General features: G+C 39.9%; 1 protein-coding gene across 1 annotated transcript in view; it reads right to left on the bottom strand.

Annotated features, from left to right (window-relative positions):
* BNC1 (basonuclin zinc finger protein 1) overlaps positions 1 to 3,771 on the bottom strand; it is a 76,293-nt gene extending 72,522 nt beyond the window's left edge. The window contains exon 1 of the mRNA XM_086757547.1: positions 3,763 to 3,771. Coding sequence (XP_086613673.1) covers positions 3,763 to 3,771 — 9 coding nt within the window. The remainder of the gene's footprint in view (positions 1 to 3,762) is intronic.
* Positions 3,772 to 19,068: the final 15,297 nt, after the last annotated feature.

Here is a 19,068-nt window from a genome sequence, read left to right as displayed (position 1 = left end):
TAAAATAAATAAATATATAAATATATAAATCAGCAGACAAGGTCTGGCCGCTGACAAAGGAGGACTGGGTAGTGAAAGCACAGCTCTTGGGCGGAGGTTGTGCTCCTTAGCTTGGCCCAGTCCCCTCTCTGATCTCAGGCAAACTGATTGTAAGACACTAGGGGTTCCATGTGCAGCTCCCACTGCCAGCGCTTCACACCTCTGAATCATCACTGCACTGTCCTCCTTCTCTTCTGTGGACAGGAAAATGCATGCTTCCTTACCACAAAGGTACGGCAAGGGTTAATTCAAAAACATTTCTAAAGCATTTGAGACTGACAAAGCTCTGGACTGCAGGGTATGCAAGGACCAAACATGAATTTTAATCAAAATATCTCTATTAGAGGAAGAAAGTGGCCAGTGTAACAACAGGTACCAGAAAAGAGAGGAGAAACATGCCATGTTCAAAACATTCAGATGGTGTAAAAGAAAAAAAAAAATTGCTCCTGCTGTGAGGAACAAGGACAAGAAGTATGCTTAGGTGATAGACTTCAGGGGAGACATTGGGGATGGGAATAGATGGGCCAATGCAGGAGGATATAGAGTTCAGGAATGTAGATTTCTCAAATTACAGCTGTCAGCAAACAGCGACAAAATAACATTTACAAAACAGAGGTCTGATCTCTCTCCAGTTAGCTTATTTAACATCCTGTTTATTGTCTCAAATAAGCCCAGTGAGGTGAAGATTTGATGTGTGAAGCTTCTTCTTCAGGCTCTGCTCTTTAAATCCTATTGTATAGCCAATGAACACACTTCTATGGGGTTTACTGCAGAGTTTTTTGCTTAAGTGGAAAATAACATTAAAATACATGTTGATTAAAAAAAAAAAAAAGACTAATACAGGCTGCAAAGTTAAGAAGTGCCAAAGGGATTGCATGTATGTGTGCACCACAATTCCATTTTATGTATTACCATATGATTAGCCGATGATTCCATTAAAAAGGACAAAAGACATATCAAAGATCCCCAATAAGGCAGCATTATTCTTTACGTGTGCTGAGCAAGCCATGTGCCCTGGAGGGCACATGATGATAAATAATTAAAGGAGTACCATAATGCAGAAGGTGGCCAGATAAGGATTGTCCAGGCAAACACCATTCCTAACTTGAGAATCTGGCTTTGCAGCCTTCTCTTTTTCTTTTCCCTTCTCACAAACATCAGGCTTTCTGCATTAGCAAGATGGTCACATACTTGGGATTGTCAGTGGCATTCATAAAATGCTCAAAACTTACAACCAGTCTTCTTTCACACCTAAGAATTCACTTAATTGAAGACTTCCAAAGCTATCTTTGGCATCTGACTTTGAACAATGGTGTGTTGTGATTTATCTAACATAGGTTCTTGTCCAGCTATATGTTTCCACATATAGCTGACAGACTGCTATGATAGCTAAAATCATTAAATCCACGCTTGTATTTTTCATTTGCTATCCCAACTAGAATTAATACCAGTACTCTTTGTCTAATTACAATGGTTTAAAAATAAAGGAGGGGATGGAAAAAACTAGAATAGGGATACCCAGTATAAACACCAATAACTGAGTAAATATTTTTCATCTGCTCCTTTATTCACATGAGACCATAAAAGAGCCAGAGGACTGATGGGTTGTTTTTTTTTTTGTTTTGTTTTTTAAAATAAAAAAAGACAAGTATCCTTGAAAGATTAAAAAATCCCTCTCTAATTCAAAACTGCCCTTCAAAGCAGTTGTACAGCAACTGAAGAAGTGACCAACCAAAGCACACATCAAATGAAATGGTGTAATTAAGGCAATCTATTTCACAGATAAGCAGTTCAATCTTTTGAAGGTAACACATGTGCTGATTTGGCTATGAAAGGAATTGTGAAAAGGGTTCCAGGAGAAAATGTATTAGGATGTAAAGGAAAAAAAAGGATAAAAGCATTTTTGCACTTCCCTTAAAGTTGCCTTTTTGGTTTGCAGAGAACGTTTGTACATGAAAAGGTCACATTCACCTATGAGTAATAAACATAATCAGAAAGTTTACTCACAAGAGAGCTCAACTAGGTTCTAGCCTCTTGGTAGTTGAGAAAGAAAAGGCACTCCCAAAACACAAGATGGGATGTTTCAATACAAGAGGAAAGAAAACATTAACTAGCAAGACAAAAAGCCCAGTGTTCGTGGAACTCACTAAAAAGCTAAATATGAGACTTTACCTTAAATAGCAGAGTGAGTAAAATGAAACCAGAGAGTCTTCTGGAAGCTTCCTGATGGTAAGCCTGTGATACTGCTGTCAGTTATTCAGTGATTTTGCATACATACAAGTATACGTCAATAATTCCCTACAACCACAGAAACATTTCATTTACTGCTATCCAAGTCTTTACAAGGGAGCAATTAACCATCATCTAAATGTGTGATGCCAAAGTGTCCTAATAGACAGGGCAAAAAAAATCCTGTTTTCTACTAGTTAAAAAAAGTCAAAAAATTGAGGCCAAAGGCAACCTCATACTTTCCCGGAGCGTCGCCCGTGAGGCCTTTCTCCTCACACCTGAGGGGAGGCCGCAGCAGAGCAGCTCTTTTCCTGCCAAAGCCCTCGGCCGTCTGCACTCAGGGGGCCAGGGCCGCCTCAGCCACCATGTCCCACTCCATCCCTCGCCGCCCCGCGAAGCTGCTGCTGCGTCGCGGGTGCTGCCACACGCGGTCGGCAGGGCAGTGCTGCTGGGCGGGGAGCGGGAGGGTAACGGCCATGGCAGGCCTGGCAGTTTCTGAGTGCCTGCTTGCCCACCTGAACCAAGGTGGCTGCTCAACGGTGGGGGCAGCCCTGACCTGGGCTTGCCGGCATGTCCCAGTCAGGGAGCAAGCGGTCTTCCCACAGGTGCCATTTCAGCCACTGGCCCTCCCAAGAGACTCCAGTGGGGTTTCCCCCGCTCCCCATGCTGACCCACATAACCCCATGATCTCCTCAGTCTGCTGCTGGAGGAATCATAGAATCTTTAAGGTTGAAAAAGACCTCCAAGATCATCAAGTCCAACCGTCAACCCAACACCACCATGTCCACTAAACCATGTCCTGGAGTGCCACATCTACATGTCCTTTGAACACCTGCAGGAATGGTGACTCCACCACTTCTTTGGGCAGCCTGTTCCAGTGCCTGACCACTCTTTCAGTAAAGAAGTGTTTCCTAATATCCAACCTCAGCCTCCCCTGCTGCAACTTGAGGCCATTTCCTCTCATCCTATCACAAGTTATTTGGGAAAAGAGACCCCGCTTCGCTATACCCTCCCTTCATGCAGTTGTAGAGAGCAATGAGGTGTACTCTCAGCCTCCTCTTCTCCAGACTAAACAATCCCAGTTCCCTCAGCTGCTCCTCGTAAGACTTGTCCTCCAGACCCCTCACCAGCTTCATTGCCCTTCTCCTGGACGCACTCCAGCAACTCAATGTCCCTCTTGTGCTGAGGGGCCCAAAACTGCCCAAGTATTGGCGGTGCGACCTCACCAGTGCTGGGTATGGGGGCACAATCACTTCCCTGCTCCTGCTGGCCACACTGTTCCCAATACAAGCCAGGACACTGTTGGCCTTCTTGGCCGCCTGGGCACACTGCTGGCTCACGTCCAGCCAGCTGCTGACCAACACCTCTACGTCCCTTTCCACTGGGCAGCTTTCCAGCTGCTCTTCCCCAACCCTGTGGCATTGCATGGAGTTGTTGTGACCCCAGTGCAGGAAAAGCCTCCCGTCCCCGTTACCCGGCCGGGAAAGTACTTACGGGCTCCATGTCCGACGGGGCCACCGAACACACGGACCCGGATCCGGACCCAACCCTGAGGCAACCCGAGCCTGGCGGCAGCGTCCTCTCCCCTCCCAGGCGGGGCGGCTCCGTTCCCGCCGCGATTTACCGCCCGCTGCCCCGGCCGGGGGAGGGTGACAGGCTGATTGTCACCTGCGGCTGTCCCCCCCCGCTGGGCGGCCCCGCTCCGCCCCGCCACACCTGGCAGCGCTTTGCAGCCCTGGCCCCGGCCGGAGGGAGCCGCCACCCCGGCTGCCCGCCTGGCCAGCCCCGCCGCTGCCCGCCAGCTCCCCTCAGGTGCGGGCCGCTCCGCACGGAACGCGGGTTCGGCGGCGCCTCTCGGCCCTCGGCGCCCGCCGGCGGGTTTCCTCACAGCGGGGCTGAACCTCGCCAGGGTGAGGGCCGAGGCCAGGCCGGGGGGGTTCCCTCGCCAGGCTTTAGAGCCAGTTTGGACATGGGGGCAGCGCTTCTGGCTTGGAGAGGGCCGGAGTGCTGGTGTGGTGAGGAGCGCGGTCCTTGACTCCTCCAGGAAGCCTACCTGTGGGGCAGGCTTCTCTCCAGACCCCGCAGCCACTGAGGGAAGGTGCTCAGACCCCTTTGACAGGTGGTGGCCTTTCCTGTCGGTCAGCGCCTCTGCGTAGAAAGGATTTCGTAAGAAGTCTGAATTTGACCTCTAGAATGGTGTAAAGTGGGAGTGATCTCACATCAGTGTAAAACTTGGGCAAGTGACAAGAGAATTGACTTTTTCCTCCTCCTCTTCTTCTAGAGGCTTCCATGGCTAAGAGGGCCCACCAACATGGTCAGGAATGGAAAAGTGAATAGTTGTCTGAATTCCATTTGTCTTCCCAAGAAGATACACTCATTTAGAAACGGTGACTCCAAGGTATGGATCCTATAGATCACTATATGTATGACAAAGAGATTATTGCGTATTCATTGTATGCCATGTACAAGTTATATTTGTGCATATCCTATACACAGAACATAGGGGAAAAATATCTTAGCACCTTCTGGCCACAATAACTAGTATCTTTTTAACTAGGCTGAAAGGTTATTGTACAGTTCTGGAAGATCAGTTTGCATGGACATAAGTACACCTTTATAGTTTTATTATTTGTTAAATAATATGTGCTTAACAAGGGCCACTGTACATGATTTCATGTAGCAACAGGCAAATATAAATAGATGCTCATATGTTGTACAAAATTTGAGCCCTTTAAGTCACTTTACGTCCTCTGCAATCTCATTGACTCTTAGTGAAAACAGTAACTAAAGTCTACCAACTATCCTCAGTTAATGACATGAAAAAGTGTTTATAGAATCAACTTATTAATCAGACAAAAATGTTCAAATAATGAAATAAATTAAGCATATTACAGCAGGCAAACTGAGGACGTAACGTGAGGTTTTTGATACATGTAGTATCTGTGCTGAAATTCTTTCATGTCATCTGTTGTTATAACTATTCAGAAAGCAAGCAGCTTTAGGGGAAAAAGTTGTACTGATTTAATGCTACAAGTGAAGCTACTACTACTCTTTATTTAGTCTAGGAATAAAAACGTGAGAAATACACAATGGAAAAAAGTCTCTTAATTGAATCTTTTGTAAATGTTTAGCATATGCTCATCAAAATAGTGAAGTTCATTGAGCCATAAAGTTTCTTCTTCAAGTAAATGGGAATTGCATGAAACAACAAATTCTTGGTTTGTTGTTCTGTGGTTGGCAGCTGGATTGCTGCATCATACAATGGACCATATAAAATGCAGAAAAAATGTGGCAAAACAAAGAAAGTATTAATGAATGCTAATTTTCATTAAGGTGTATGAATATGTGCTTTTTAAGGATACTGATTTGTTTTGGGTAATGTCGAGGTGTATCAATCCAGAGGGAGTAGCGGGAGGCATTTTAGATGCTCACTGCTGTGTACTCATGACTGTCCTGATCAGTTTTGTAGAGGCCAAGTCCATGGCTCTTTTCCTTTCTACTGGCTGTCTCTATAACAAACGTAGCAAGAAAAGACTACTCTGGAATTTTGCTTTCTTCAGGTTATACAAAACAAGAGTGAGAGTCCTTGTGAGCTCCTATCTGCCCAGGCAGTGAGATGGCTCTTTCAGAGCTGGCCAGTGGTCAGTGTAATTCCAGTGTTTAAAAAAAAGAAAGAAAGTTTGAGTCATCATGACATAATAACTCATGTAACACTTTCTGAGGCAAACCAGGACTTTTCTGACTCTGGTACAGCTGCAGGAACAGTGTATGTCAAGCTCTCACAAATTGTATGCTCTTATGTATCATTATTTTCTTTCACTTTGAGTTTTCTTTAATAAAGGTCTTACTATGTGGAATTATAGACCAGTTAGGCTAATTTCATCTGTAGGAAAGATATTTGAAAGATTTTTAACAGATTAGGAGGAGTATCTAGTAAAAGCATCCTTCAGCCTGATTAGTTGTATACACATGGTTTAGAGAAAAAGAAGTCATGCTTCACTAGCCTTCTGGAACTCTTTGAAGATAACACTGCCAAGATAGGCTATACTGTGGACATTATATTTTTAGATTTTCAGGAGTCATTTGACAGTGTTTTACCCAAGAGATTAATGCTTAAAGAGAGGGGAGTGAAGGGGCAAGAGAAAAGTTCGCTCATTAAATTGAAAAGTAGGTCTAAGGAAGAACAATGAGAAGCTAAAAATGCCATTTTTACAGACTAGAGGAAACAAAATTTGTATGGCTGCAGCACTTCTGTGTATCAAGTTAACTTGTTTACATAAATGGCTTGGACGGGTGTAATCTTTTGAAACTAAAATAGCCTCATTATCATTCATTTGTAGTGCTAAGAAGCTCTAACAGGATTTGCAGTCCCAGTGTGCTGAGCACTGTATATATTAAGAGACTGTCCCTGCAGCCAAGTAGACACTGTAGAATAAAAGCAGAAGGGAAGTGTTATTTTCCTGATTACATAGAGGAGGTTCTGAGGCCTGGGCAGACTTGATCTCAGCCTCAGAGTAAAATCAGTAGATCTGATGAGTGAACACATTTTCTTATTCATGAGACCAGATTTCTGATTTGGAGATGATACTTCACAGGAAACAGTGGTAAATTCTGAAGAACAGTGAAGTACTGAAAAGCAAATATTGCCAGCCGAACAAATGTGAAATGCGTTTCCAAATAAATAGACATTCTAACCAGAAAAGAGATTTAAACTTTATTGTAAAAATATCTCTCTTGGCATAACTTATGCACCTGTAAGAAATGTAATTTGTATGTATAAATGATTTAGAAGAAAACATTTAGAAGAGCTTTCTCTCCATGATGTAAAAATCTTGCAAAAAATAGCGCAAAATTCCTCATTAAAACTTGCTTGGTTCAAGTATAACTTTCTAAGTTAAAGCCATATCTTGATTATTTTAATATGTTACAATAAAAGAACTGTGCTGCAAAGAGCACTTATTTTGGCCCACAGAATACAGATAACAGTACAGCAGCGAGAAATTGAGTGAGTGTGAGAGCTACTATGGCTATGAGTTGGGTTTGAAATATTAAACTTCGCAAGATGTGAACATGAGCACACACATCAAAAGGATGTTCAAAGGTGCCGCCTCTTTCTGCGCATCCATTTCCCAGCATACCAAGCTTAAAATCATAAGTGGTAGATGAAATTTTCAAAGGAATTGCCTATACTGTAAAAAAATACTAATTAAATTTTTCTCTTTTTAGACTAGAGATCCATCTTGCATTCCTACATGCCTCTTACCATATACTGGGTTTAAATACCCTCTTTTCAAAACTGAGACCCTACCCCTCTTTGTTTTTGAGTACCTAAGAATCCTGCCTGACTACCCTTCTGATACAGAATCCAAATTTACTCTTGCAAAGGAGACTTTATAAGACTTCAGCAGATATAATCCTGATTTACCATACTATGAAATGGATGATATTCAGACCTGTCATCTTAAAAAATATTGCTCCTCTTTTCCCATTCTGCTTATCTTCCCGCACTCTACTGAGAGTTCTTGGAACTACTCAGTGCTCCTCTCTGCTTGTCTGTAGTCCCCTTGCTTTGTGCATACGGGCACATAACGGGCATGTGACTGTGGGAACAAATTCCTGTGAGGCAAGTTAGGGTGATACTTTCTAGTATTTGGTACTGCATGGTTAATGGTGAGGGTATATGCTCTTACATCTTGGTAAACATGAGGTAATTTTAGGTAGCTTGCTGCTCAGTGAAAGTGGGCTAACCAACATTGTACCCACCACAGGAAAACAGTGCACACATGAATAGCTACCATGGATTAGCTAGTGCACCGTAAATTCTTACCTTTTCTTACTTCACAGTTAATGCCTGGAAATAACTTGTTCTGGTTGCTATGTGTAACTTGTTGAATGACTGAGTGATTGTAGGAACTAATCCATTCATTACCTAAAAGAGCTGTTATTTAGCTGGAGTTGTGCAGGCTAAGGATTTTGATCTTAAAGACGAAGGCTCTAATCCTAGTTCTTTATTGGTGTGATTAATATAATTATGTATGTTTGAGACCATCGTATTCTTTATGCAAGCTGACTGCAGCAGGGTCTTTTATAATAAGATCCCGATATAGACCTTAGCCATGCTTAGGTTGGAAGTGCCACACCTCTTGTATGGCATAACTAGGTATCTAAGTTAGAAAAGCTGCTCTGTGTGCTGTTATTGCTTGTGTTATGTCCTAAAGGAACATGAGTCAATCAATAATTAAGCCACAAAGTACTGCCTGTTGACATGGCAACATGTTCACAGATGTGACGTGAACTTAATGTCCTTCTTTCATGTCTCCTGTGAAAGTAAAAGTCTCTTAAGCTCGGTAATAAAGAAATGGAGCAGGCATTGCCAGGGGAAAAGGAGAAAATGCAAAAAATATACTATTTTTTTTTTATAAAAATGAATGCCTTTGAACCTCTTATCTCTCAAATCTACTCTATAAATGGTCTGTCTTTTTTTTTAGTACAAGGACCTTTCCCTAATCAAAAAATCCTCAATTGCTTATTACCAAATCCTTTTTAGAAGCGTGAAATGAACTTCCTTATGGATCGTTTTCATGATTTCTTCTTTCCCATGTACTTCACCCCACCCACATTTTTTAATGGAGCTGAAGTGAATACAACTCTTTTAGGTTACTTCTGTTTAGGCAAGACTCGGTCTAGCTCCAAGAATAACATTAGCTGCTGCGCCACAGATTAAGGGTTGGCATAAAGGTCCAAATGTGAAGTTGTCATCGTCACTTGATGCATGTTGTTCTGAAGATGAAAGAAGAAGCATGAGTTTATGTGACATGAACTTTAATACGTTGGGATCATTTTTGCTGGCTGTTTCTGCAGCTTCTTTGCACATGCTCCGACTCTCCCATTCTCTCCGTTTGCCAGTTACCCTATTCTCCTCTTGGCTTGCCTGTCTTTCTTCCAAGCTTTCTGCAGCAGATGTTAATGGGCCTTGCCAACATGTTTTGTTTGCCACATGTGTTGCTACCTGTGTCACAATGGATGAGGTTGTTTTTTCTTTTTTTCCAGGGCATCTTTTTTCTTCTGCCTCAGTCAGTCTCTTGATCTTTCACACATTAAAAGTTTACTGTGTGTTTTTTCATTTGGGAGCTTGGTGTCCTCCATGCAGAGGACATGTCCAGTCCAGTAAAAACTGCGCTTTTATAAGATTGCTTCAACACTGTTTGTGCAACCACTTTGCAGAACTTTGTTATTCATGATTTTATCTTGCCACTTGATATGCATAATAGCTTGAAGGTGCCGTTGATTAAATTTTTCCAATGCTTTGATGTACCAGTACTAGTATTTCCATGTTTCTCAGCTCTGGAGTGAGGTAAAAATTAGTACACTACAGAAAAGCTAGGGTTTGGTCTTATGTGTAATAGTATGCTAGTTCCAGATTTGTTGGTCCTAATTCTCCATCTCAGTCCATCTAAATATATGAAAACTAATTGACGTATAAAAGCCATCTGTTTTGAAACTCATGTTAGGAAGAAACATTAGATGCAGGGTTTAAAATCCTCATGTGTAATGCTTGTCCTCTAAGAAATCAGGTAACAGTTTTGATAGCTTATCTTTTATAAAAGTACAAATCTCAGCTGCAGGCTACTGCACAGCTGGGCAGTCTAAATATTTGGTGGACCATATACCCCTCAGCAAATATTAATCCTAACCTTCTGGACATAACATACATGGAAAACTAATGCGTAAGTTCCGTGATAAAAAGAGACATACAAGATTGCTGAAGCAGCAAGATGACCTCATACTTCATCAAATGTGTCCCTTCTTTTCTCCTTTGCAGTTTTCTTTTTAATTTATTTTCTTGAGTGTCCTATGCGATTTCAGATCTCTGAGCAGATGAACTTTTGTTTTTAAACAAGAAACCTCTTTCTTCGTGTGTCACTTTTCAGATCAACTTTGGTAACAAAACTGTAGTCCAGAAAATATTTTGGGTAAGATCAGGAGTAATTTAAGAACTTAAGGTCCTTAACAACATTTTTGTGTTTAAGTCTGGGCAAAATGTGCAGCTGAATGACATGTCTGCTATGCCCTTAATAAGTAAATTGCTCACTGGCTGTGTTGCTTGCAAACTGACAGCCTTTAGGCATTGCCCAGTTGTCCTTTGTAATTGAAAGGCAGGTTCAGTTGAGCTGGAGAAAAGGGCCCAAATCTCCATTTTAAAATACTGACATGGCTTCTACTTTTGCTGTTTTTATTTACTGGAATTCTTCTGTGAATTTTTAACACACAAATCAGTTCATAAAGTTTATGATACATATAATTTACAAACAAAAGCTAGACATTTAATGGGATTTCTGCAGGCACATTATAATTATACCTGAACAATAGTCAACAGGGAAGGGAATGATGGCAGCACCATTAGGAAAAGAGAAGCGTGACTGCTACCTGTGCAAGACTTAACTTGATGGGAACTTAGCTATTCCCATGGCGATTCAAAACACTGAAATTATACTGATTTAATACTTGGTGTCCAACCATGACACCTTCATTTTTTTTTCTTTTGTTTTTCTTTTTTTTTTTTTTTGTAGATCTTACTTGAAAAGTGTCACATTGACATAAGTGGGTCTTGTTTCTGGAAAAGATTTATCCCAGGCAATAAAATTAGAAAGATCAGCCCCTTACAAAAGAAATGAGTGTGTGTGGTATCTTTAGTTCACTCTCCAGCACATGCACAATGTTTTTAAAAATACAGTAAATTATAGTATTATTGAATGCATCCAAATCTCTTCTAAGCTGTAAAGTCTACTTTATTCTGTCCTTTATTACTTAGAGAGTTTCATTAATTTTGCAAATTACACTGTTTCTCTGTTTCATTCATGTGACTTTAATAGCCCCATCTGCTGGCTGCGCACCAGGTAAGAGAATTAGCACATACCTTTGAAGGTCTCTGTTCTAACAGGGCTTCCATGAGCTCGCTACTGAAATAGTTCTGGTTTTCTCCTAAGTAAGACTAAAGATAGAAAATTGGAAAGCTGCATTTTATAGAGGCAGATTATCTCACAATGCTGTGGAGTTTATTTTGTGTTTACAAAGTTATTGGTTTCTGCCAGTGTCAGTGTGCTTTGTTAATGATAAATATGTATTTTTGTGGTTGTAGGATCTTAATTTCCTAAAACATTTTACAGTTTGCTAAAGTGAAAAGACATGAAATGGTAGAAACTGGAAAAAAACATCAGATGAAATGTAAATGGCAGTTATCACTGAAAAATTGACTGAATTTGAGGATTTGTTTTCAGATGAAGTGCATCAGTAGCACTGAGACTGTTCTGCAGAATTTGTCTTATTGCTACTCTAGGCTACTCTTCAACATTTATGTTGAAGATAGGATACAGGGCAGGAGAAACTCTTGCTGTGACTCAGTGGGCTCATTTTCATGTTCTGATGTCCTTTTAATGGAAATAGATGCCACAAGTCTCCCAGAAATAATTTTAGGAGGCTTGATTCACCCCCTCATTCTTTAAATGGTACTACACTGCACTGCTTTTTGAGGGGAAGTTTCTGATGTTACCTGTACAGCCATGGTACCACTCGTTCTGTATGGATGTAAGTAAAGGAGTAGCTTATAGGATAGCTAAGGAGTACGAGCGTGTGTTTCTTGTGCATCATTGAAACTGAACACAAATTTGGTATTGCATCTGCAGGTTGTTTTGAATAACTATTCTTACTATCAACAATCTATGTATTAATACAGCAAAAGCACATGAATAGACTTCATTGTTTTAAAGAATGGAAAAATATAAATACAAAAATATTTTCTCTACAAAAACTGTCAGATGGCCTGGGAAAGGAAAATGAAGACCCTGAAAAAAACAATGTTGGGAGAGGATGTTTGTTGGAGGGCTCTCCCAGGATGTAGATGTCTAGTTGCAGTCACTCTGAAGAAACTAAAACTTGAGAGGGAAGAGAAAAGGACTAATAAATGTGCCTTTGCTACAGTCAATAACAGAGCCCAAACTGCGTTATAATTTCTGATGCTGTCCACTGCAATAAAGATCGCCTTAGTTCTTCTAATGTGCAATGTGCAGCAAAGAGAACTTTGCTGAATAAAGAGAACTTTGCTGAATAAAGAGCAATCTACTTTTTTCCAAAGTTTATTCCAGTGACTCAGGACAGAGAGAATGATTTAACAGACCTTAAACAGGCACTAACAGAAAAATAAGTTACCACAGCTATCCTATTTGTCTGTGGATCTTGGTCTGATGAGATATTTGGGTGGTTTTTAGGACAATGAAGTCTAAAAAAGCAAGACAAATCAAAATCACTTATGATATTATGGGCTTGCCAATATAGCAATCCACATTTTCTTATGATTGTGAAGATGTTGGGTCAATCTTTGCAAGGAAATTCCAGTAAAACTATTACTCTGTTAGTAAATTAATGCTTACAAAGCCTTGTAAACTCCATTGGTAAGTAAATGTTATCTTCTCAAAATACCTAAGTGTTTCAGGTGAGTTTTACTTTAAGTCAAAAGGACTTGTGGTCCCCATTCACGTAATTGCTTGTGAAAATCAGCTCCTATCGTAGTTCTATAATAAATAGCACATGACTTAGAGGACCAAAGGATAGCTTCCTGCTGAAGATCATGCACAAATACAAGCATACCATGGAAAATTTTCTGCTGATGTCAGTGCAGAAGATACAATGCAGGATGCCCTTAACTGCATTAAAACAACGCAAATGGTTTTAAAAGGAAAACTGGGAAATACATTAATCGTGTGGTCAAGATCAGCATTTTCCAGTTAGTAGGAGTGTTTTTATATCTTTCTTATTGTGCAAGAAGCTGCTCTTTTTCCTTCCAAATACATTTAACATAATGACCCAAGTAAAGTCACCCTGATGCAGCTTTACCAGCTGCTGTACTGTTTCCCTCCTGCAGAGGTGTTCTTTAATGAACGCATGTTTCTTGGTCACAGGTAGTTTGCTTTATGCCTGACTACATTTCTTTACAGACTTTAAAACCCAAAGCCTTAAGGCATAAGTGCCATATGAATGCTGGATGAAAGCCTAATATACTTGAGTGGACAGCTCAAGTGATTATGAATTACTCACTTGTGAAATCCTGAAGTGATATAACCAAAAGGATTGGTGGATCATTAAAGCACTAATTTCTGTTTGTTTGGTTGTTTTTTTTTTTAATACTCAATTTAAGCACATAGTTTTAAAGTTAATTGAAAGATTTGTAACGTTTTCCTGTATGCCTTGAGAAATAGATAAATATATAAAGGTCTTACATAAATAATTGTTACTTTTTAAATATCACATAAAGACATGTAGACACATAACCATCAAAAAACTATTCCAAGCAGCAGGCCTTAAACTTTGTTTTGTTAGGACTGGCAGCTAACACTAACCATTTCTTCTCAGCAAAGATCTGGATTTGTCTTTTCCTAAGACTAGCTAATCCTTGCTCTCTTCTTCAGGAACTGCATTCACATCTTTTTGCATTCACATGAAGAACAGGTGGCTCAGATCAGCCAAACCTTAATCCTAGCAGGCCCTGAACTTACTGGAACACTATTGCTCTTCCAGAGGGCTTAGAAGTTTTCTTTCTTTTTCCTGCCATTAGTATGATTAATAATGATCTTGACACACAGACACAGATGCGCTCAAATGTACACTCATAAACACAAATAGAAAACATGATAGGTTACGATGTTAAAACAAAAAATCAGTCATAAAGGCAGAAACCAGCAGTTTTTTCATGTGATAATTTTACTAAACAAAGGCAGAGTTAGTGTTTTGGATAGTCTTACAAGCCAGAAACAAATGCTCTTCATTATCCATTGATTAAAGGAAAGACAATTTCCTAATCTACATTAACTTACTGAACAGATGGACAAATCTCCAAACCTTTAAAAAAATTATTACCAAATGTTTTTAAATGCACCGTGCTTTGCGTGTCCTAAGTCTGAATGCTGTACGATTTCATTATGTGAGATCACCAATTTGTACTGAGTAGCACAGAGCCTGTGACAACACTGCTCTTGTGACTCTCCGTACTCAGTAACCGTTTCTAAAACCCTAAACTGCCCACTATGAGTTTTGAATATTGAGACCACTTCCAGACACTTTTCCAAATTATGACTCATTACATTAAGCCTTCTTTTCATGAAACTCTGCTTAACTGTGCATGTGCTGATTGTTTTCTTTGTCATCTGACTTTCAGACTGGTTACTGATCTCCTTTGATATACTGTACATGACATCCTAACAAAACCAAGTCTTTAATCAAAATGATGAGGATTCAAATGTGTGCCACTGTCAGACAGCAGGGTAAGGCTAACATGCTGCAGTTGTGTACTTGCAGGTCAGATGGAATGAATGGATTTAAGACATACAGTTGGTACAATCTTTAGTTTAACCCTAGATGTCATTTTAAAACCCAGGCAGAACATTTTCACAATGAGCTGTGTTGGTTTTAACTGTCAACTGCAAAAGACCGGCACGAGTATTTTATACATGGGATAGACCTGACAAGCTTTGGAAGTCACAGTATAAAAAGCAACAGGAATTCATTGCAAGGAAAGAGACAAATGGCTCTGTGACTATGCTTTTTGTTTTTTGACAAAAATCACCTGCATTAGTAGTTCTGTGTAAATATTTTTTTTTTCACGCTGCTAATCTACAAGATGTGGAAAAGCAAGACACAGCCGCAGGTGATTGCTTCTAACAGATTTCATTAGTGCAAGCGCAAAACACTGAGGTTGCATAAATGAAATCTGCAGCTGCAAATCAAAAATAACACTCCCGAGTTAGTCAATTAAGGATGAGGAAGCACCAGGAGCAAATAGGTCAGAATATGATCTGCTTTAATATAGTTTAGAAAAGAGCTTGTCAATTTAAACATTTAATTATGTGAGTTGAACTTTTCTCAAGAAAGAAAATTATAAATTGTGGGATAGACTGGCATATTTTCCTCCAACATATATGGAAAAGTTTTAATCTTAAAAGATAGCGTCAGTCTCACTGAGGTTAACGGGAGTTGCCATGCTTCGTACTTTCTAAGAGATGCTTTGTTGCAAACCAGTTCCGAAGTGACAGATGCTGCTAGTGTTTAAGCTACAGTGCGATTCATTTTCTCAAATGTATTACAGACCTTGACGTTGTGGAAATAAAGACTATTCAGGGTACTGCTATTTGTTAGGCTGAGTATTACCAGATAGTGGTTTTACTTCATTATTGGAAGGTACCATAGATATAATTTAATGGACTGTAAAAAGTAGAGGCAGGTTACACTTTTTGTTGTGCTCTGGGAAAACAGAGATTTTTATGCACTATAGTGATACTTATTTAATGCTGTTGATTATGAATGGAAGAGTCCTGTCCCCCCATTGCTATTGGCAGATGCCAAGAATTTGTGGATTCAAGCTGTGCACTGGTTAATTGTAAATCCACTGAATGATCCACAAGAAATGCTGATGGCAATAACAACACTCAGCTGAATAAGCAGTTAGGCACATCTTAACAAATTATCATGTTGATGAGCCCAGTAGAAATACTGAGATGGATAAATTAATCAGCGACTAATTCCCGAGTCCTGCTCAAGAGCTCTGAGCAGAATGTATCATTCCAGGGATACAAAGGAACCAGAAAGCTAGTAGGTGTCTCCAGATGACAATTCCTCTTGAATAAGGACTTTTCATATACAGCAGTTCCAACAGTGTCACTAGCGTGTATGTCTGTTGATCCCCAGCTGAAGCATCAGTCCTTTGATGATTATAGTTAGAAGGATTTCATTCACAGCAACCCTAACGGCGCTCTAACATATACCAGACAATGAAATGGCTTTTGTCAGCCACGAGTTTGGGGAAATGTTACCACTTGCAGCTTCATCTTTCACTGAGAATACTTTTTGCTCTTCGACAGAGGTGAATGAGTCCACTGAGGTTAATGAATTCATGAACGTGAATCAAGAGATGCAGATCAAAACTCTTGCCTTTATTCTCTTACTGTATACTGAAATATTTGTACAGTCATTGCTTTCCTTTTACTTGGAGAGAATAGTATGACAACTTTTTTAAAGTCATCATAGGAAAAGTATCTCTATTGTTTAGTCATGTAGCATAATGGGTCTGCCAAAGCATGAAGTTTGTATACAAAATGTCTTTCAAGAGCACTTGGAGACTATGAGGCTCAGTTTTGTACTCGGGTGCCCCGCTCAAAATCAGTAGAATTATTTTCAGAGGAAACCCCATGTATGGTCAGCACCATTTCCTTTGCGATGGTGGTGCACCATACATTGCAGTTCATCTGCACTCTGGGATCTCTGGGCAAAGGAAATAATCCAGTTCTACATTTTTCTTTTTTCCATTGGCAAGAATTTCATGGAAGTTTTGTATGAGAAGGGGTAACTACTGAAAATGTAACTTCACCTTTGTGATCTTAGTACATTTTCTTCAGTTTTGTTGAGCACGCTGAAAACAAACTACTGGGGTCATGATGAAAACATGCAGCAATATCAGAGAGTAAAGCATAACATGCAAATACACAGTGCTGGAGTAGTTCAGGATGGGAAATTTATTTCTGCCTTTGTGACCACTGTAGTTAGGTTATGCAACATATACCTTAATAAGGCAATATATTCAGATACCGCTGAAGAGGTATCATGTTCCATACTATTTATATATGTTAGGGAGCGTCATGGCGTGTCACCAGGTAGTTCCTATTTTATTCTGTTAATGTACTCTGATATGTGATATACTGTAACTTCAAGCATCTGTGTAACCTAGGAGGTAACTTATGCCACCTGTGTATATGATGTGCAACAGTGAATGCCAGTGGAAAGTCCCTATTTTACTATTGCAAAATATTCTAAACCGAATTCCTGTTCTTGGTGACATCTCTGCACTGGTACAGTTTGTAGCAGGGTTGACGCAGCGTGGTCAGTGCAGGATTTGCCTTTAAAGCGCACTGTGGAAAATCTCTAGTTTAGGCTATAAATATTCTACAGAGAGTATTATCTTAGCTCTCACTCTTGCCATCTTTGGTTTCTGTAATTGAGTGTAGACCCACTGACTTCTGACTGAGCATCTAACCTAGATATCAGATTCTCAGATACACATTCTTTTCTTAAACATCAAAAAGGAAGAGTTGCACATTATTGATAATGACCAACTACACACCTTCCCTGTGATGAAGAATGTTGTCATAAGTCAACACCTACACTTCTGCCTTTCGGTCTTCTGTCTCTGTACAGCTCCACAATAGTAATATCGGCTACATCCTCTCATGTACCTTATGACTCTTCCATCCAGGACCTCAAATCTTCCACCTGTGCTTTCTTGTCCTCTCTTGCTGTCCATACACAGTATCCTGAGGCCTCATTGCTATACCTAATTACTAGCTGGGCAAGAGGCAGCATGTCCTGTGGCTGGTTATGAGCTGCATATATGTTGATTGTCCAGCTGGTAAGACAGACAAAACAGAACTTTTCAGTTCACGTTGCAGTTTTTCCCTTAATGAGGCCAGTCATCTACCTAGTCATCGGTTTTCATGTAGCTGGGTAGAACTGAATATCTTTGACATCGCTGCTCTTCTATCAAATTTGTTTGAGATTGGCCAATAGATTCAAAAGTTAATGGGAAAGACAGAAAACACAGTTGCATAAGCTTGGGATGATCAGGCTAGGAACACAGTAATGCTTTCTGAATACTAGACGAGGCTAGTGTAGTACTTAGGTGTGTACTCACCAGACTAAACTAGACAAACAGATGCAGAGATCAGATAGTTTCCTAAACACTGTAAATAATGCTATGCCAGGAATGGGTCCAAGAAGACCTGCTTATGTCAGCATACTCACATTGCCTCTCCTTCCACATTTTGTATCATGAAATAACTTTGAAACTAGGACAGACTCTAAGGCTAATTATACCAGCATCTAGGGGAAAGTTTTGGCATTGTGAAAATGTGCAGCGGAATCCCCATATACTGCTTTTGGGAAAGGATTTTTGAAGAAGCTGTAATAAATCCAGTTGTTTCATTTATTTGTTTGTTGAATGAGAACTACCTATGGAGTGCTGGTTGTTCAACTTTTACATATTTATCCTTCAGGTAAGCAGAATATGTAACTGAATTTTATTTGAGGTTTGAATGCTCCTACCTCCTTGCTCCGTGAAAGATCACTGTCTTGGAATGGCCTCTGTTATGCCAACAGGAACAGGCCGATCCATTTGAACAAAGTGTATGATACGAATTCTTGCTATAAATCCACTGCAACCAGTGGAGTTAACAGTGGTTACAAATTTGACCCACAAACTTCATTTTTTTTTTTGCCATATGCATTCTGTAAACAATATTTTGAAAATAATAATTAAACTTCTCAGTATCAACACAGTAACATAACATCCCATGCTTGAACTTACTCTATGTAAATTGATTCCTGTAAAGATTCTGTGCGTTAATTTCTTTATGTAGGAAGTATTTGATGCCTTGATTCGCCAGTGTAGGGGTCACCCGTTGACATCTCAGTGCTGTTCAGAACTTAAAAATAATATGATTTCTCACTAAGTTATGGTGCTGTGCTAGACATGGAGATACATACATATACATACATACGTATGTATGAATTTGTACGTATGTTTTGAATCGGCATACCAGTACACATCAGTTAACAGTAGTATCAAATCTTTATTCAGTTTTGAGTATAGCATATCGTATGGCCTGGCTGTGAAGAGGCCATAGTCTGAAGTTCTTTGATATAATGTTTCTAATATCTTTGTAATGGCTGTATATATACAGTTTTTCATTAAAAAATCGTAAT

This window comes from Chlamydotis macqueenii, chromosome 12 (genome assembly GCF_036417535.1).
Source record: "Chlamydotis macqueenii isolate bChlMac1 chromosome 12, bChlMac1.mat, whole genome shotgun sequence".
In the NCBI taxonomy this organism is placed as follows: Eukaryota; Metazoa; Chordata; class Aves; order Otidiformes; family Otididae; genus Chlamydotis; species Chlamydotis macqueenii.
The sequence above is the reverse complement of the archived record's forward strand: the minus strand, read 5'-3'. Positions and strand labels throughout refer to the sequence as shown.